The sequence below is a fragment of the Pimephales promelas genome, chromosome 8, assembly GCF_988280905.1.
Source record: "Pimephales promelas chromosome 8, fPimPro1.hap1.1, whole genome shotgun sequence".
Lineage (NCBI taxonomy): Eukaryota > Metazoa > Chordata > Actinopteri > Cypriniformes > Leuciscidae > Pimephales > Pimephales promelas.
The window spans coordinates 5089684-5110989 of NC_142776.1; the positions used below are offsets into that span (position 1 = coordinate 5089684).

At 38.1% G+C, this 21306-nt stretch overlaps 1 protein-coding gene across 10 annotated transcripts in view; it reads right to left on the reverse strand.

The window, feature by feature from the left end:
* The window catches only part of ccdc88aa (coiled-coil and HOOK domain protein 88a), a 35445-nt gene extending 14477 nt beyond the window's left edge, over window positions 1-20968 (reverse strand). For all 10 annotated transcript variants that reach the window (XM_039689088.2, XM_089133759.1, XM_039689086.2 and 7 more), the window contains exons 1-13: window positions 20316-20968; window positions 19627-19727; window positions 14958-15063; window positions 11860-11929; window positions 9089-9147; window positions 8829-8912; window positions 8352-8492; window positions 7416-7582; window positions 4840-4921; window positions 3406-3564; window positions 1164-1310; window positions 900-1047; window positions 78-682 (exon numbers count right to left, since the gene is read on the reverse strand). In XM_039689088.2, the coding sequence (XP_039545022.2) occupies window positions 78-682; window positions 900-1047; window positions 1164-1310; window positions 3406-3564; window positions 4840-4921; window positions 7416-7582; window positions 8352-8492; window positions 8829-8912; window positions 9089-9147; window positions 11860-11929; window positions 14958-15063; window positions 19627-19727; window positions 20316-20375 (1929 nt within the window). In that variant the 5' untranslated portion in view covers window positions 20376-20968. The remainder of the gene's footprint in view (window positions 1-77; window positions 683-899; window positions 1048-1163; window positions 1311-3405; window positions 3565-4839; window positions 4922-7415; window positions 7583-8351; window positions 8493-8828; window positions 8913-9088; window positions 9148-11859; window positions 11930-14957; window positions 15064-19626; window positions 19728-20315) is intronic.
* Between the last annotated feature and the right edge of the window lie 338 nt (window positions 20969-21306).

Consider the following 21306-nt stretch of genomic DNA (forward strand, 5'->3'; position numbering starts at 1 on the left):
TTTAGAGCAGAAAATAGTCAAATAAGAAAACATTGAGAAAGCATAACAATCTACAAAGCATTCGTTGCAGTGGTAACCTCTCTTAATGTCACCAGCATCCTCTTGTCCACTCCAGCCTGGTGAATCAGCTCCTGGTTTTCCATCTCTAGCTCTTTGTTCTTGACAGAGGCCTCACTGAGATAGGTAGTCTTTTTAATCAGGGTACGGTTCTCCTTCTCTAGAACCGCCAACTTCAAACTGCTACTATCCAACGAGGCCTCCTGGATCTTCACCTGCTGCAGCAATCTCCGATTGTCCTTCTCCAGACAACTCCTGTCTCGCTCCAAATGTCCATTCTCATGCACTAGACCTTTGTTTTCTATATCTACTTGACCTTGGTTTTGATTTGCATTGACTTGAAGACTCTGGTTGTTCACCTCCAATTCATGGATCTCTACTTCTAGACAATGTAGATTGCTGTTATTATTTTCCATGGATGCATGCAGATTTTCTGTGTCAAGGGAATGATTGCTAGTCCTCCACTGTTCCTCAATATGTTTAGATTTAGAAATGAACTCATTTAATGGGTGACTGGTTCCTTGAAGTTCTTCCAGGGACTTCAACAACCTCTGGTTCTCCTTCTCCAGTTTCAGCAATCTGCTACGTGTATTTTCAGTTACCTCCTGGCCCAAAGACTTCAGCTCTAAAATCATAAACACATTTTAGGTTTATTCAAGTTTAAGTTCATTTATTACCTGTCGAATGATCAATGAGTGGTGGAATCATTTTTGCAATACTTCTATGTTTCTATCAAGATGTTAATTTCAAAGCAAAGTTAACTTATGGTGACTTATTGGTCGACGAGCATGACCTTTTTAATATGCCTCATGTTAAATTGCAGTGCTAATATATACAAAAACCTGTTCCTGAATTCTGTTGAGGATCCTTGGCCAGTTCTAACTCCCAGCCCAAGCGTTGTGATTCCTCCATACTTCTTTTCTGAGAGAGCTCCAATATGATGTTCCTTTCCAGCAGCTCCTCTATTCGTCTCCTGTCCACAGTTCTTTCCTAAAACAGATAAGACAGCCTCTGTAAGAAAACAACTTGGAGTGGCAAAAAAGAAAAGGGCACAAAGTAATATCGCAGCAGATGCTTTTTAATGGGTATCATTTCCTTTTCCTCACCTCTTCAATGTCATGAAGTTTTGCCTCTAGCAGGAGGTTGTGTTTCTCCAGATGGTGCAGTTTGTCAAATCGTGCTTTGATGCTCTGTAGCTGTTCCTCCAGCATGGCCTTACTTTCCATCAACACCTGATTATCCTCCTTAAGCTCCTGTCGATGCCAAAAAGAAAGTCAAGGTGAGATTTCTCATGCATATAACACCACTAGGGCTGGGTAATAAATATTGATTTCTCGATATTAATCGATTCTCGTTTTTACGAACCGATATCGATTCTTAAATCTCAAGAATCGATTAGTCATCCTGTTTCATTTGAATGAATGGGACATTGTATCGCGGCTGCGCACATCCAAAAAATCGCAATAATATTTGTCCTTTGTTACTATTGATATGAAACAAAGTCTCAATTTTCAAATTACGTCCATTTTCTTTAGAAATTCAAAAACATAAATAGTGTTTTGGCGCTGTGGCGTGAGATCGCTGTGGCTCAGCTCAAGAGAAGCAGCAGCGCTGATCTCTCTTCCGGCTTAATAATACCAGTTACAGCGCGAAATAAACATGAATGAGCATCTGAAAGTGTGTTAAAGATAGAGTACAACTTATCGAAATCCGCATCATGTCACATTGATTCGCTCAATCAGCGTTTCAACCGAGGAAAGACTTCAGTAAAACAGCTTGTAATCAATGTCATGTATCGTCATATTTACCTCAGAAAACCCACATAAACTCGTTAGTCAGCTAGAAAAAATAACTCCAGAGAGGAGCATTTTGCTAAATATATACACCATATTACATATGCATTATAATCTTAATGTTCTTCAATATTTAATGCATATTTGAATAAATCTGGCAAGTTTTTATGACAGCCACCATTTAAATGTTTATATTTTATATAATCTCCTTATTATAAAAATAAATAAGTGTAATGTAAGTGTTTGTATAGCTAAAAAACAGTTCATTATTACCTTCATATTAGGCTAATGAAGTCTATAGGCTACAACTAGACATAGTTTACAGCATTTAAGAGATTTGATTCCCTTGAGAAAAATGGCCATTTATTGTAACTGATATCCAAAATAATCGATATTGAATCTAATCGTAATCGAATCGAATTGCAAGCTTGTGAATCGAAATCGAATCGAATTGTGAAATTTGTCTCAATACCCAGCCCTAAACACCACTGTTCAAAAATCTGGAGTCAGTTTTTTTTTTTTTCAGTAGGATATTAAATATGCTGTTCTTTTAAACTCTCAACAAAGAAATTCATTCAATTTATGTGTTTTGAACACCAAATCTGACTTCTGAATCAATGACACTGAAGACTGGAGCAAAGACAGCTTTGCCAGGAGTAAATGACGTTATAAAATGTTTCAAATTATAATAATATTGCACAATATTAAAGGTTTCACTGTATTTTTGATCAAATAAATGCAGCCTTGGCGAGCACAAGAGTCTTCTTTCAAAAACATCTGAATGGTAGTGTATGCACACATAAACATTCGTTAAGACTTTACTTGAAGGGGTGTGTATAAGACTGGCATGACACCTTCATAACCATGACATGACATATGTCTTGAAAATGAAATAGGGTTTATGTATGTTAATGACAACTGTCATGAAGTGTCTTTCACTCAATAATGACATTTTGAATGCAAATACGACATTGTTTAAGATGTCTTTGTTATGACACCTTGACATAAACCATAACATCATAAAATTAAGTTAAACTGTCATGTGGTTGGCTTTGACAATCGGCTGTCATGAGGCATTATAACTGTGTCATAAAAAGTTTTTGTGACCTCAACTACAGCAATACTAATTGAATTTGTCATTAAAAAGTTATAATGGCTCCATGAGAGTCAATGTCAAACCCAACCACCTGATAGTTTAATGTAATGTTGACCAATAAAGCTAGGTGGTTTCTTAAGTTTGATAATTAATCTGCTATGTCATGTTTATGACAGGTTGTGTTGTCCTAGTAATGTCAAGTTGTCATGACAAAGAAACGGACAGGTTATGATGTATTGGTTTATGTCAAGATGTCATAACAAAGACATCTCAAACAATGTCATATCTGCATTAAAAATGTAATAACTAAGCGAATTACACTTAATGACAGTTGTCACAAACATGCATAAAACTTCCTTCATATTCCTAACATGTGTCATGTCATGATTATGAAGGTGTCATGTTAGTCTTATGTACACCCCTTTAATAAAGTGTTACAAAACATTCTTCTACACACACCTCTAGTTTGGTTTTGTAAAAGTTCATGTTGTGAAGTTTATCTCTGTAGCGAGCCACTTCGCTCTCCAGTTTGTCTGCTCTGATGGCTCTCTCTTTCATCGCGTCCAGCTCGTCACGGTACATCCTGGCTGCTCGTGCATCTGTTAACAGCTGCATGTTCTGCCACGGACCGCCAAGAGTAGACAGGATACAGGTAGCAAGGAGGAAAAAACTGACATTAAAATAAAGACCGTAGCAATCTAACAAGTATAGCACAACTCAATTGGACATTTCTGTACCTTTTGAAATAAAAGAGTTTGGTGTACTAGAGCGGGTAGTTAAGTCTTTCCATTATCAAGAATTATTAATTACAGTTTGCTGTAATTACGTAATTTCATTACTTACCACATGTATAATGTGTTGGAATGACAATAAAATACTACTACTACTACTATTACTTCTATCTACTACTAGGAAGAGATGGTGTTATTCAGAAGTTGTCATGTCTATAATATAAAACAATGATCATATGTAATAAGTAGGTCCGTCAAACGATTAATAGCGATTAATCGCATCCAAAATAAAAGTTTGTGTTTACATAATATATGTGGGTGCACTGTGTATAATTATTTTGTATATATATATAGAAAAAAATATTATTTATATATAAAATGTTTATATTTATATTTAATATGAATTATATATAAATCTATATGCAGATGAAAATATTTCTTAAATATATACAACCATGTGTGTGTATTTATATATATAAAATAATTAAACACAGTGCACCCACATATATTATGTAAACTCAAACTTTTATTTTGGATGTGATTAATCGTGATTAATCGTTTGACAGCCATAAATAAATATGTAGAAAAATAAAAATGGCTATGAAAGTTCAGTAACACTTTAGTATGGGGAACACATTCACTATTAATTACGATTTTACCTAAAAAAACTCCTAATTTAATGCTTATTAATAGTTAGTAAGGTTGTCTTTAAGTTTAGGTTGGACTAAAGGAAGTAGATTAAGGCATTAATATGTGCTTTATAAGTACTAATAAACAGCATGCGATTAATCGCAATTAATTCGCATGATGCGATTAATCGCGATTAATCGTTTGACAGCCATAAATAAATATGTAGCAAAATAAAAATGGCTATGAAAGTTCAGTAACACTTTAGTATGGGGGAACACATTCACTATTAATTACAATTTTACCTCAAAAAACTCCTAATTTAATGCTTATTAATAGTTAGTAAGGTTGTCTTTAAGTTTAGGTAATGGGTTGGACTAAAGGAAGTAGATTAAGGCATTAATATGTGTTAAACAGCCAATATCCTAGTAACATGCATGCTAATAAGCAACTAGTTAATAGCGAGAATTGAACCCTAAAAAAAGTGTTAGCGATAGTTCTTAATAGGAGTCTGAGATCATTTTATTTTCAGTACCTCTTGCTGGAGTCTTTTAATCTCCGCCTCCAAACTGTCCAAGTCCTGCCTGGAGTCTAAGAGCTGTTCACTTTTCTCCTCTCTGTGTGGACAGAGGAAACAGATGTTTGAGAGGTTTAAAGATTCAACACTCATACAGGTTAAGAAGAGCGATTAACATGCAATAACTTAATCAGAGAAGAACAAGGATGCCCACAACCACACACCCAAATATGTGTGCACATAAGCATCATGCAAATATAACCACATGCAAGTGTGTACACAAATGCACATCTACTACAAGTACACACCAGCCAACAAACTGCTGGTTAATGCCATGGTTGTTGGTACCAGACGGGCTGGTCTGAGTATTTCAGAAACTGCTAATCTACTGGGATTTTCAGGCACAACCATCTCTAGGGCTTACAGAGAATGGTCCAAAAAGAGAAAATATCCAGTGAGCGGCAGTTCTGTGGGAGAAAATGTCTTGTTGATGGCAGAGAATGGCCAGACTGGTTCAAGCTGATAAAAAGGCAACAGTAAAAATAACAGTTACAACCGAGGTCTGCAGAAGAGCACCTCTGAAAGCGCAACACATTGAACCTTGAAGCAGAAGAATAACGCAACGGAAGACACACACTCCTGTCAGCTAAGAACAGCAAACCGAGGCTACAATTCGTAACGTGCTATGACTCAAAAGCTCAAATCATCTCAAACTGGTTTCTTAAACATAATAGTGAGTTCACTATACTCCAGATCAGCTTTGGGATGTGCCGGAACGGGAGATTCGCATCATGGATGTGCAGCCGACAAATCTATAGCATCTGTGTGATGCTTTTATGTCAATATGGGTATACACAGAACCTGCTACTTTAAGAAATCCAACAACAGAAACTGACATTAAAAAAAGCACAATGTGATATTGAAAATAAATGCATTTTCTGAATAAAATATAGCCCTTGTGAAAATTGGTTCATTAATAAATAATTTTTCACTCTCTTGTGCATTTTCCTACTCCTTTCATTAGGGCTGTGCAACGATTAATCGCGATTAATCGCATCCAAAATAAAAGTTTGTGTTTACATAATATATGTGTGTGCTGTGTATAATTATTTTGTAAATAAAATTCACACACATGCATGTATTTAATTAAAAAAAATGTGTTATTAATATATAAAATATTTATATTTATGAATAATATAAATTATGTATAAATATATATGTATATATACAGTAGATACATGCAAATATTTCTTAAATATATACATGCATGTGTGTGTATTTATATATACAAAATAATTATACACACCACACACGCATGTATTATGTAAACACAAACTTTTATTTTGGAATACGATTAATCGCGATTAATCGTTGCCCAGCCCCATCTCACTTTTTAGGTTTGATATGCTTTTATTAGCCAACAAAAATCAGTTAGCCTATTTTAACATCATTATGCTCCGTTTTTAGATTAGTGTGTCAAAATTGTATCAGAAGTCAATACTGCAGTCCATTCCCTGCTGGGATACGAATAGTTGAGTGTGACAAGTCGTGGTGGTGGGGGGATGCTAAAAAAAACTGTGGGAAGTCAGATTATCTGAATATTTTCCACCCGAAATTTGTAAAATAAACATCATATAATATTTGTAATGTCACACTAAAAATGTAGTATAATCACCTAAAAATGATTATATAATTAAAACAGTCGATCATAATTCCATAATTACAGTGTGTCCAAATTTTTCATTAGTATGGTGAATGAAACGTCACATTTTCACTTTACAACTCTGAGAAAGCTGTGCTGTACATTAACACTTAAGTGCTGCTCCGGGATATCCTCCAAAATAGAAGCTTAAGAACGCAGCAGTATTGTACAGCAAGTTTGAGGGTGGATGGAAAAAAATTGATGGATAGAAGGACGGATGGGTGGAAATGAGGAGGGGGTTGACTGTCTGTAGCATTACACTAAGAGGATAAAAGTGGGTCAGCAGAATAAGGACGGACCATGCACTGTGCCAGGATATTTTTAATCTGAGGAAAGCTTCCTACAGACATCTTACAATAACCACAGAACCAGTTGCTACAAATTAATTAGTGGACCTTTACTATCGCATGAGTGAATCAATACAAGATTACCTTATATTGGAACTTTGGGATAGTGCAAATGAAGCATAATTACATACAAATATATTAATTATATAAATATAAGTAATACTATTGTGGACAGAGAAAACTATTATTATAAGATTTCAATATTAAGTGAAAATGTTAAAATATATATTTTTGAAAAAATAAAAAAATAAAAATAATAATACATTTTTAAAATAATTATACAAAAAAAATTATACAAAATGTTGACCAATGTAGATATGACTGCCAATATATTGACCCAATCTAATGACTTGATATGTGCAGTTGTTCTTTTATGTGTTCATTTGTTTCCCATTGAAACCGGAAGTCACAGCTATGAACCATGATCACACACCCCCATAAACATACAAGTTTGTTTCACTCATCATGTTTGATCATTCATCATGTCTGTGCATGTGTAGGTCAGTTTTGCGTGTGTGTGTGTGTGTGTGTGTGCAAATGCTCACAGCTCCTGTCTGAGGCGTTTGATCTTGGTTTTAGCGTCCGTCAGCTCTAGTGACAGATGCTGCTGGGATAAAGGGAGGTGGCTGCTAGCGGACTCTGTGAGGGAAGAGTCGTCACCAAACACTACAGGCTTCATCGTCTCTTTCCCCTGCATCAGCTCCACGATGACCTGCCAGCATACACAGAAAAAAATGAGAAGGGTTGAATGAGAGAATGAACTAGTTAACAAACTAAACTGCTCCAACAGGCATTTAAAGGAGTAGTTCACTTTTTAAAAAAAAACATTTGCTGATAATTTACTCACCCCCATGTCATCCAAGATGTATAATGGACTTCATTGGGCACCAAACGGTTCAAGGTCCAAATGAGAGTTTCAGTGCAGCTCTCCCGTTCGAATCTTTTTTCGTTGAATGAACCAAAAGACTCGAAAAAAGATTTGATGTTTCATTCGTACGTTCATGCATTTGTGCCAATAAAACTTAAAGTTTTTAATTTATTTTTGAAATGAGTGATCGTTTCGCTAGATAAGATCCTTATTCATCGTCTGCTGTCGTTTAAAGCCCTTTGAAGCTGCACGGAAACTCTCATTTGGACCTTGAGCCGTTTGGTTCCCAATGAAGTCCATTATATAGAGAAAAATCCTGGAATGTTTTCATCGAAAACCTTAATTTCTTTTCGACTGAAGAAAGAAAGACATGGACATCTTGGATGACATGGGGGTGAGTAAATAATCAGCAAAAGCTTTTTTTAAAAAAAAAGTGAACTACTCCTTTAAAGTCACATGCATTGGCTGGTTATTGTTTTAAGCAACTGGCTACAAGTTATTTTCTTTCATACTGCAGCCAATCACAATAAACGTCTTTAAACTGAATGATTATCTCTCAGAAAGGTGGGGAGGGGAAAGAATTTGCTAACTTCTAAATGACTTTTGACGATACCTCAAATTGCCGGTCTCGCTGGTCCACTAACATTTTGAGATTAATGTTCATACTTCTGCAGAGATTTTCCCATTCCTCCGGACACACATCCTCCATCTCCAACCAATGCAGATCAAACACATTCTCCTGACAATGAGTCATCTGGAGCGCAAACAATAAAAAAATGTCTCAAGTCATTTTGTAGAGCTTCATAACATTTTGTAACATTTATCTACTGCTAAATTCAAAACGCATCCTGGAAAGAAGGTGCATAATATATAATAGAAGTTGCATGTCATTCACAATATGATATTAGATATCAAGATTTTAAGACACATTGTGCCTGTACAGTAAGTGACTTCTTTCAAGCAGAGATTAGTTAAATTAATTTCCCCTGAGAAGTCCAATCGAATATAATTACTAGATTACTATACAGATAATCATCCACATGTGCCATATTTGCCAAGCAATAGTGTGTCTTGTAGTATCTACCAGTACCTCTTGGATATGAGCTGCGATTGCTGCTTTTGTGTCAAAATCAAGGCATTGTATCTTCTCGATATACTCCTCTTTTCTTTCGCACTGTAAAACAGCAACAGACAGTTTTAGCAGTCTCCATAGTGCTTAACTAGAACTTCATTTTGATTAAAATGACTAGTCTGACAAATCTGATAGCCTGTTTGTGCAATAAAAGGGTAACTGAATAGTCAAGTGCTTGGTTTAATATAATCTATTTATTGCACACAGTTACATATTACCTGCACAGCACAGCCAAGCAACAGCAACAGCAACTTCTTGATCTCTTCTAGGCCTTCCTCTGAAAAGAAGGTTTCAATCAAAACAATGAAATGCTTTACAATAGAATGCAAATGCTTCAGTGTCACATGATCCTTCAGAAATCAGAAATCTGCTCTAGTAATATTTCTTATTATTATTATTATCAATGTTGAAAACATTTTTGTGGAAACTCTTCGATGAATAGAACGTTCAAAAGAACAGCATTTATTTGAAATAGAAATCTTTTGTAGCATTGTAAATGTTTTTTAAATGTCACTTTTGATCAATTTTATAGCGTTGGGTCAGGAATGAAGCGTAGAGCAAATCTAAATGCAATCTCTATTTTAATAATAATAATCAAACAAAAAGGTAATCCAGGGTAAACAAAGAAACTCGGAACAGGAACTCAAAAGGTAATCCAGGGTAAACAAAGAAACTCAGAACAGGAACTCAGAACAAGGAACTCAGCTATAGGCAACAACGACTGGCAACCAACAACTGAAGCACAGAGGTTTAAGTACACAGACAAACAAGCTAAACAAGATAACAAGGGGGCGGGGCTACTTAGAAACACCTGGAGAGACTCATCAACAAGAAAAACTACAAAGGACTACAAAACCTGGCACAGAACAGGAAATAACTAAAGTCCACACAAGACAAGGAAAACACAAGACGGGAATCGTGACATATTCCCCACTTAAGGAGTGGATTCTAGATGCTCCACATGAAAACGGTCCAGGAGGGAGGTGGAGCGGTGGTGGACCCGGGGGCGGGATGGAGGGCCAGGCCCGTGGAGCGTAAGAGGGCCTGGAGACTGCGGCAGGATGGAAGGCCAGGGCGGAGTGGACGACTAGGATGGAGCAGACCCTACGGGCGGCCAAGGCAAAGAGGACCCTTCGGGGGGCCAGGACGGAGAGGAACCTTCGGGCGGCCAAGGCAAAGAGGACCCTTCGGGGGGCCAGGACGGAGAGGAACCTTCGGGCGGCCAAGGCAAAGAGGACCCTTCGGGCGGCCAGGACAGAGAGGAACCTTCGGGCGGCCAAGGCAAAGAGGACCCTGCGAGCGGCCAGGACAGAGAGGAACCTTCGTACGGCCAAGGCAAAGAGGACCCTTCGGGCGGCCAGGATGGAGAGGAACCTTCAGGCGGCCACGGCGGAGAGGACCCTTCGGGCAGCCAAGGCGGAGAGGACCCTTCGGGCGGCCAGGGCGGAGAGGACCCTTCAGGCAGCCACGGCGGAGAGGACCCTTTGGGCGGCCAGGGCGGAGAGGACCCTTCAGGCAGCCACGGCGGAGAGGAACCTTCAGGCAGCCAGGGCGGAGAGGACCCTTTGGGCGGCCAGGGCGGAGAGGACCCTTCAGGCAGCCACGGCGGAGAGGACCCTTCAGGCAGCCAGGGCGGAGAGGACCCTTCAGGCGGCCACGGCGGCGAGGACCCTTCGGGCAGCCAGGGCGGAGAGGACCCTTCGGGCGGCCAGGGTGGAGAGGACTCTTCGGGCGGCCAGGGTGGAGAGGACCCTTCGGGCGGCCAGGACGGAGAGGACCCTTCGGGCGGCCAGGACGGAGAGGACCCTTCGGGCGGCCACGGCAAAGAGGACCTTTCGTGCGTCCAGGGTGGAGCAGGATGCGCAGGCGCATGGTGGTAAAGACCCCTCGGGTGGCCACGGCGAGTACCTACTGCCCCCCCCCCCCAAACTTAAAAGCCCCCCCTAATTTAAAATTAAAGTAAATTTTCTTCGGGGTAGCTACGGGGGTCATAGGCTGGAGTAGGCACAGGAACAGACGACACCGGCTCAGGCACAGGAACAGACAACACCGGCTCATACACAGGAACATACAGCATGGCGGCAGCCATCTTGTCCGGAGACCATGGCTCGGCTGAAGTGACGTGAACAGTCTCTGTCTCGGCAGACGGGACGTGAACAGTCTCTGGCTGGGCAGACGGAATGTGAACAGTTTACTGTGGCGAGCAGGACGAGTGAGGGCCGCGGGAGAATGGCGTGAGGCCGGTGGCGTGATTACCGATGAGCGACACCTGTGAGACGCACTGGTCTCGTATCTCTCACAGAGGAGCGGGAATTTTCTTAGTATTGTTAAAACGCACATCAACCGATCACTTGTTTGTAAACACTACATTCAGATTCACCAATCGGAATGAATTCAGTTAGATTGAAACAAAAGGTGTGCATGTAAACAATGAATGGCGACTGCAGAAATCAAAAGCTGAATCCCGGACATCGACAACCAGACATGTCCAGGAAAGAGAGGATGGTTACCCCTACTACTCAGCTTTCTCCACAGAACAAGAGCCTGCTAGCTTAGCTTCCAAGTTACAAAAAAAGATGGCTGACACTATGTGTTCATTCTGTGAGTGAGATCGCCCTCTATGGGCGGGTTGAGAACATGCGGGACAGACCCGACTACTGACTGTAGCCTCTGGCCAAAAAATCCTCAGATGACGCAAAATGGTGATTTTTGCGTCATCAGAGGATTTTTTCCAGACAAAAAATACATCCATCTCTCGTCTCAGGGGGATATGAGGGTGGAAAGCATGGTAATTTGAAAATACTACAGGTATTCTACTAATACAAAGCTTAATGCTAAATCCTGAAGTATCCCTTTAAAATCACACACAGCAGCATTATGATTCCTGTAAGAGTTCCTGATGTATTGTTTGTGTGTGTGTGTCATTAGATTCGAGCCTCTGGAACTATTCAGCACTTTCTCAGAATCTGTTATTCAATAGCTGACGTACCACAGTGCGGATTCCTGCCCAGAAGCAGCACATTGGGAGGAGACATCATAATCAGCTGATGCAGGGTCTCCTGCAAAAATAGAAACAGGAGATGGAAGAGGTGAGATACACAGACTCTTATTCAAAAAGCAGCAGCTTTCAGTTTTATTAAAGAGCAAAAACAGACCCAGCTGCTATCAGTTTCATTGCATTCAATCGTTTTAAGCAGTAAATTACAGGCAGGACTGGGGACCGGGGTAATTGTTCAGAGACGTCTCAAAGAGTTCAGGAAACTTGTGTGCAGACCAATGGGGGATGGTTTAAATCAAGACAATTATTAAACTTTGATGTGGTGCTTCAGATGAACTTGAATGTTGTGGTCATCCTTCTCTGCAATATTAATCATGTCTAAAAAAACAGGACCAATGCAGAGATAATTCAAGTAGTTAGATTACACAGTACCCACTAAAAGACCTTCTTAAAAAGCCACATAACCGGGGGCTATTAATTACAGAGCACTTCAGCTTAAATCAGCATGACAATGTGTATTAATAATCATATTATTAATAATCACCCTTATTTAAAGGGATAGTTCAAGAAAAAAATACTAATTCTGTCATTACCCTCATTTCGTTCATCTTCAGAACACAAATGAAGATCTTTTTGACAAAATCTGAGAGCTTACTTTCAGATCTTTACGAGAGATCGTAAAACGAATCCATATGAATATGAAGAGAAACGATCGCTTTATAGTGTAAACACATTGAATTTAGGCTTTTATTCACAACTCACACATCAGGTGTGGTAAACGGAAGTTCAAGCATGTTCACTTGACGTGCGAGAACCAATGAGGTTCATTCTCGTGTTACGCAGCGGCAGCACATTTGAGCTTTAGCAAGAACCAATGAGGTTCACTCCTGTGTTACGCAACACGTTTGAGCTTCAGCAAGAACCAATGCGATTCATTCTCGTGTTACGCAGCACGTTTGAGCTTTAGCAAGAACCAATGAGGTTCATTCTCGTGTTACGCAGCACGTTTGAGCTTTAGCAAGAACCAATGAAGGTTGTTCTTGTTTGTCAAGCAGGTTCGGTTGAGCTTCTTTTTAAGTTTGCCAATCAATATTTAAATGTGAATAATATCTTAAATTAAATCGAAGTCTGTATAAATGACAGAGTCTCTTCTAAACTGCTCAATATGGATTAGTTTTACGATCCCTTTATGAACTTTTTGAAGCGTCAAAGTGGTAGTTGCATATCTGTCAATGGAAGGACAGAAATCTCTCATATTTCATCAAAAAGATCTTTACTTGTGTTCTGAAGATGAAAAAAAGTCTTTCGGGTTTGGAACGATGTGAGGGTGAGTAATTAACGACAGAATATTTGGGTGAACTATCCCTTTAATAATGTCTCTTTGTGGCCAGCAGATGCCCTAGGGCTTTTCAATGTGCAATTTAAATCGACAACACAAATCAAAAAGGTATGGGTGGGCTTATTTTGCTGGTCCCTTTTCCATATGGGAATTCATTAATGCAGGCTTCTTCTGAGGCAAGATCGTTTTTAAGTTTCGCTGAATAAGCTAGATCAATGATTAAACGCTCTGAATTTCCTCAGGTTAACAAAACTCAAGGGAAGTCAATGAAGTCAATCCCAACGATTCCAGAGTGCTTTTTATGAATGCTGCTGACTGAGTATGAACGGTAACACTTTACTTGAAGGGGTGTGCATAAGACTGACATGACACCTTCATAACCATGACATGACACACGTCATGAATATGAATGAGGTTTTATACATGGTTATTATGACAACTGTCATATGTATGACATTGTTTGAGATGTCTTTGTTATTACACCTTGATATAAACCAATACGTCATAACCTGACAGTGTCTGTCACAACAACTTGTGTGTCATGTCATCATTTTGAAGGTGTCATGTCAGTCTTATGCACACCCCTTCAAGTAAAGTGTTACCATAAGAACAGTTCTCCTACGTCACACTATTTTAAACGCACTATTTATATAGATTAGGTTTGCATTTCTTGAGCACTGAAAATGTGTCAACTTAAGACCATACTTTCACTGACTTCCAGTGACAATTAAGCAACAGGAAGTAATTCAGTTATTTGCCTTGTCTGTATTCAAGGTCATTTTCATTACTTTGACCGCTTTAGCCGGCACCATGAGAGACAGGTCTCATGGGATGTAAAATGGGTCATTTTCCAGCTTTGCTCCAGGCCATTGCTGTTTCCTAGCTACTGATTACACAGATGTTGGCTTCGCATGTTGCTATCTAGGCCAGTCTCTTTGAGAGGAGCTTGTAGGTCTGGTGGCGAGACTATTTCCACACAGACAGATGTGCAGGATTCAGGGTGGGCAGGAAATTTAGGGTATGATTTTAAATCCTGCCCTTCCACCCAATGGGCCTCCATTTGGGAATTAGCAGAATCCAGTAAAATAAAGGTTAACTTCGCAATTAAATTATGCATGCAGCAAAAACATATGTGAAATAATAACTCAGGTTATATATTAACCATTTTCACTGCTTTACAGAAGACAAGGCAGAAATTGGGCATAGGCCCTGTTTACACCTGGTATTAAGATGCGGTTTGGTTGTTCAGATCACAAGTGGATGATGTGGGGTCTAAAACGTTTTGAGCTTGTCCACTTTCGACCACTTCCAGAGGGAGTCAAAAACACATTTGACTGGATTGCTTTCGTAGAGTAAACACTCATGTGGTTGAAAGTGTTCTAACACCGTCTACTCTCCGTCTACTGACCTAATGTGTAAACGGTATGGCAAGCGCTCTAGACACACGGCCAGGGATTTAAAATTTGTCGGCTGGAGACCCAAGTTTGATTTGAAGAAGAAAAACGTACCAAGCACAATGTTCTCTCACCATTCCTGATATCTAACATACACTCGCAGCGTTCATTATAATGGCAACTTATCTGATTTCTCTTCAGGGATTAAGGGTAGTGTAGTTCTTCATTGGGAATTCACCAATAACTTTTTTTTTATTATTATTATTACATTTAATTCATCTGTTTTAAGATTTTACATATAGATTTTTACTGAAAACACTCTTCGAAAGGTACCTGCTTTCCTTTCTGTGACTTACCTGGTAGTATGATTTGATGTGGTAGGTGAGGACAGACAAGTTTTGAGCTCTCTGGCCGACATCATTGTACACTTTGTTAAAACCTTGAACAGCCCCTTTGGGATTTCTGCAAGAACAAACAAAGAAAAAAAAGAAATGTATTCCTGTAATAAAAAATTCAAGTTTCTGAAGACCTGGTTAGTATATTAACCTGGACTAAGGGTAGGAGCAATAATAGCACCGACACAATCTGTTCATTCATTCTGTGTTTTTTTTTTTTTTTGTGTGTGTTTTTTTCCACATGACTTCATTCATCAACTAGCCAGCACTAAAGCAGACACAGAAAGAGCCAAAGAGCAGCAGAAGTCTTGACTAAGACTTTAACTCTCTTAGTTGAAACATTTGCTGTTTCCGAAATCACCCACTACTCACTATATAGTGGACTATTTAATGAGCTCGCCATTTTGTAGTGCTGTCCGAATGTATAGTGATGATTATTATACCCTATATAGTCCACTCATTGTATCCCAGAATGCATTTTGAAAAGTAGTGTACAACCGATGGTCACTAACCCAAGCCCTACATACCATCATGCATTGCGCTGATCATAAAAATAAGTTATAATCATGTAAGGAGTAGGGATGGGTACCGAAACCCGGTGTTAAACGGGCCCCGGTGCTGAATTTTGAAAGACCGCTGTATCGATAAGCTCGGACGTTATCGGTTCTGCTGTCGGTACTGGAGAAATTATTTATCATTCCTATTCAGACGTTATCTTGAACATGTTTATATTGCCAGCCTTTTCTCTATATAAACTATATTTTAATTAAACCCTTGTCTGTGATGCAAATTTGAAATTCGCAGTTCAGCAGAGAGAGAGAGAGAGAGAGAGAGAAGAGAGAGAGCGATCTCTCACGCAAAGCCACAGCACGCGCAACACGACAGCCCTGCTTAATGAGTGACAATGAGGACAGAACTAAACATTCAACGTGGTTACACTTTAGATGTGGGATATTATTCTAATATATTTTGTATTTCGGCTTCCAAAGATTATAAAAAGAAAATATTTGAGATAAAACCGTTAAAAAACAAGACGCATATCTGTCCAGCTTAACTTCCTTTACGTCACTGCACTGCGGAGCGCTGTACCCAAACGTACCGTCAGAATCAGCACGATCGGCGATTGTTGCAAAATGCTGTCTTCTACTGTTGCAAGATCAAAAAATGGCTATTAAAAACACAAAAGCCTGCGCAAGAGCCTGTTCACAAGGCGGTGCGCGCTCCGAAACGGACTGCAACGAGACAAGAAAAGTAGCCTATACTTTGGGCTTCGTGTGTCCTCCTTAACTATCAAATATACATACAAATGTCAAAATGACCTGCTCTGAGATTCGCTTAAACACAGTTTATTCACTTAAACACAATTATGTCTTAAATGGACGTAGATAATAGGGAGAAATTGATGGTGCTTCAGTTACCGGTTACCGATTAGATTTCCCATCGGTCTTAAAGGGGCAGCAGTCTAATAGCCTAAACCTGCTGACGATTCAGCCATTAATGCAAATCAAACAACAAAAGGCAGAAAAAAATCACCCACAGCTTTTGAATAAGTAACTTTAGATTTAATAAGCATTAATCTATCTATGATAAACTATACAGTGCTATTTTATATTTGATTACTAAATTAGGTTTCTTTTCAGACAGAAACAATTAGGCTACCTGAAAAGATATGTTAGTACACCTTCCTGAAATTAAAGCACTTTTTTATATAATTTGTATCTTTGATTGATTTTATTCTTGTGTTTTTACTTGGTTTTTTTTCTTATGTGTCCTTTTTGTATATAAAACAAAAAAGCCTGCACATTGCTGCCTAAATATATTTTTCTTCGTTTTGCTTTTTCTATTTTACATTTCAAAATGTAGAGTTTAATTATGTTCTTAATTCTTTAAAAAAAAAAAAAAAAAACACCAAAAAGAACCGATAAGAATACCGTTAAAGTACCGGATCGATAAGCGGTATCGGTAAAAGTAGTAATACCGATAAAACCTTAACGATACCCATCCCTAGTAAGGAGTAGCGCATTATAACAGAAACGGCCAGAAATGACTTTTAGTTTTTAAATTTTGGAGAAATAAGCTCAATATAATGTAATGTATTTATTTAAAAAAAATCAATTTAGCCCAGAGCCGGCTCGGCACCAGCTGACAGATGATGTAATCAACGGCGCCGAGAGACGATCGAGTAGTGTCCGAATTCCGAAAGTGATGTTTCTTTCTATTATGCTGGTGAGCTCACTATATATAGTGGGAGGGAGTTTGAGTGGAGATTTCGGACACAGCATTTGAGTACTGACACAGTGACCTAAAACTGCTGCCCCATGATGCACTTCGGTATGGGATGGGATCCGTGCCACCATAAAAAATAAAAAAATAACTCTACAGTAAAGCTCTAATCCATCATCCTCCCTGAATCCGTGGGATTATGCAGTTTTCAGCTTCATGGTGTACTGTTTACAACCTCAGCATCATGAGAATACAAGGTTTCAGCATTAATATCCTTTAAATGGCAATTAAATATACAGTACACACACTACCCTGTGCAATGGCATGGATGGGCTTTAAACATTTAAAACCAGCTATGGATTTTTGTCTCAGAGATGGAAATACAATTTGGGGCAAAAACAACTCACCCATATGCACCCATCCAAATTCTGCCCAGCTGAACAGACTACAAAGTGTTCCTTCATTGCTATGACAAAGCATACAGTGTTTTAGCTCCTGCATGGAATGAGCCATTTAAAAGCTGAAACACATGCCGTCTGCAATAAATGCCTGATATTAGACGCAAACAACACCAAAGGGTGGTGGTAACTTCGCGTCGGGAGTGGGAGCACGAATTTGATCACACAACCTGTGAACTGAAAAGTCACTGAGAGAACCCTTTCAACAGTCTGCCCTTAAGCATAGCACTTAACTAAGTGTTTAATTGCTTTGGATGAATACATTAGACTCAATAGCTAATTGAATGTGTGCCAAGTTTCCTTTGAGGAACATACACTATCTTTCAATATTTTGGGGGTTAGCAAAAATGTGTTTATGTTTCTGAAAGAAATCTGTAATGCTCACCAAGGCTGCATTTATTTTATCCAAAAAAAAACAAAAAAAAAACAACAACAGTAGGGTAAAATAGGGCTAAAGGCACACCAGGGTAAAATGCGCAGTTGAATTTGATATCTTTTAAACCACTAGATGGCACAAAATTTCAGCTAATCCCTTTTCGTTACAACCGCTTTTAGCGATGCACGTGGAAATTTGGCTGATCGTGTGCTAATTTGATCTAATATTTAATGTTTTTAAAAATGTTGTAGATTTATGTAGCAAAGGAGAATTAATAAAATGATTGATTATATTTTGAAACAAATGTCTTGTTAATTGTTTTCAGTTCTGTTCAAGGTATAATAAAAGCAACAGTTTTTTAATAAGGGATTATTTTTCTTTATTATTTAATGTGTAAAAGTGTGGTATTAAAAATTAGAGCATTCCCTGCTGTCGGGACGAAAGGCACCATAATTCACATGATAATTATACAGCTGGCTGATTTTTCCATTTGTTAAGATAACAGTTATATTCAGATGGTAAAATATTGTATATCAAGTTGGGTGTCCACCTTATAATCACCAAGTTTATAATGACACATAAAATAAGAAAATGTCATATTTATTTGTTACTACTGTAAAACTATATTAATTTATTATGGGATTTCATTCAATGCTTTCAGAATCTTTTTTTTTTTATTATTATTAATTTTGTTTCTGTATTTTTAAAATGAATATTTTAATGAAAGTATGTATATAAATCAAAATTAAACAAAAAAAAGTACAAACTTTGCTAAAAATAGTTTTGAACAAATTTTTTACTTTATTAAAAACATATTTTTTTGGCTAAAGTATTTGTATAAATGATGTGAGCTTTTCACCCCGTGTGTTTGGGTTAAAAAGGCCCACCTTGCTAAGAATTTAAAACAAATGAACCACTTTTATGATTTATTTTCACACAAAATCTGTTGCTCCATCAATTTTCAATAATTTGTTTTATTTTTTCTACAATACACACTATGGGAGTATAGTGAAAAGCACATTTCTAAAGGTGTGCCTTTAGTCCCGTTGTACCCTAATATTGTCATTATTAACATTTACAATGTGTTTCAATTTGATAAAAATAAATGTTTTCTATTTAAATATTTGTATAATGTAATTTACTTCTGTAATGGCAAAGCACATGATCCTTCAGAAATCATTGTAATATGCTGATTTGCTGCGCAAGAAACATTTCTTATTATTAATAACAGTATTGAAAACAGCCTCATATTTGTGTGGAAACTGCATTTGTAGAAAAACTAAACATCTGTGCAAACTGGGAACAGCATTTATTTGAAATAGAAATGTTTTGTAACTAAATATCACTTTAATGCCACTTTAGAATTAAATTCATAAAAGTATGAATTTCTTTCAAAAAATATTTAATGATCCCAACTTTTGAATGATATGTCCCATTTTTTTTTTTTTTTTTTTTTAAATAAGAAGTTGAGTTGAGTTGAAGTTGAAACCTCAACTACATTCAAATGAAATGTGCTTAGTTAAGTGCTTGGATAATATATCTGTGTGCAAATTTATGACATACACATACTTACATTTGATTCATGACCTTGTTCAAGAATATTCCATCCACTAATTCTGTGTATTCAGAGAGCATGTTCCCCTCCTTGTCACCTAGTTGACCAAATGTCTTAACCTTTGAGACAGACATAAATGGGTAGTTAAAGTGACATGTCATGAAGTGACAGCCTTGTCCTGAAGAGATACATTCTCTATAAATGACAAATGATTTATCTAATTATACATGCAGATTTGTGGCATTTTGAGACTTCAAATTGAAAAATTACATTATATATTTGTACACTGCAGACTAGTTAAGCAAACTACAAAAATATAATAATCAGTGAAAACCAGGGCTAGTTCATAATATTTCTCAGAGCAGGTTTAAGATCTATAATGAAAAGTTCAGTGGTAGAGACACAAACCTAAAAGTCTTGGCTACATTAAAATGCCCACCATTAACTGTTTGTGACAACATGCCCCCATAGAGGAGGAACATGTTACACTGTTGTCAAAGTTGTCACAATGGAACCTTCCACTGAATAGACTATAGCCTTTTTAGATAGCCTACATTTAAAATGATATAGGCTACTGAACCACAAAAGAATACACAAAGAACATACAACACACCTATAAAATTACTGAAATAGACAGAGATAGTTGTTTTGACTCAAATACTATGATACTGTTTGCTATGTTCAGCACGTAACAAACTGCAACTTACCCAAGTGACAAGAGGGCTGCCCATGAACTGCTCTAATATGTCTGGAATGTCACCCTCCATATTAATATTAACAGTTACACGATCAGAGAGATTTACAAGTCAAAAACACTTGGAAGAAACACAAAGCCATATAAATCCAGCACTGATGGTTTAACCCTCTCCATAGGCAGCTGAGCGGAGGAAATGTCGCTGCATCATTGAACAAAATCTTCAATTCACACCGCTGCGACGCGATACCTCATAGAATTCGTGTGGCTCATTCCTCGTCAACAAACTGGTATCTGTTATTAGATTGAAAATAAACGCAGAATGTTGCCGTTTAAATATTCCATCAGGACTGCAGCATCTTCCGGAGCCGCTCGGACACCACGCCGAAACTGCAGTGCGCGTGACTGCTGGAGGTCTAGCACGAACTGTGCATGTGGAGTTAGAAAGTAAAGGCCACCAGCAATTAGAATCCAAATAACAAACGATGTGAACAACTAAAATGAACTGTCATTCGGTGCGATTTCATGATTCCTTCATCAAATGGGGGGAAAAACAAGGTCTATATGTGAACAAGTTTTACTGGGTGTTTATGTCATTTTCCGTCCCAGCAGCATCTGATCTGGGCAGCATCGTAATTCCTACAGTGGTTTAGTACATCTCTGACCTTAATCTGTTACCATAACAACAGCCGTCAACCCCCCATCACCAGTTAAAATATAATCTCTCTTGGACAGTGCTTTAACTCATCAACAAGTTCTGGGTGGAGTCAATTAGCTGTAGGGCTACTTGAGAACTATTTTAATTAGCCTACGTGGAAAGGGAAACGGTTAATTTAAATGTCTGTGAGTCAATATCTCATGCCATGAATGTAAACAATTTTACAGGGCAAGTTGTTGCTCACTAAATTATCTTATTTTCAAGAAACGGCTGAATACTCGGCAACACTTGATCCTTAATAGCCTTCTAAATTCTGTCTATAAATACAATACGTAGCCTAGGCCAA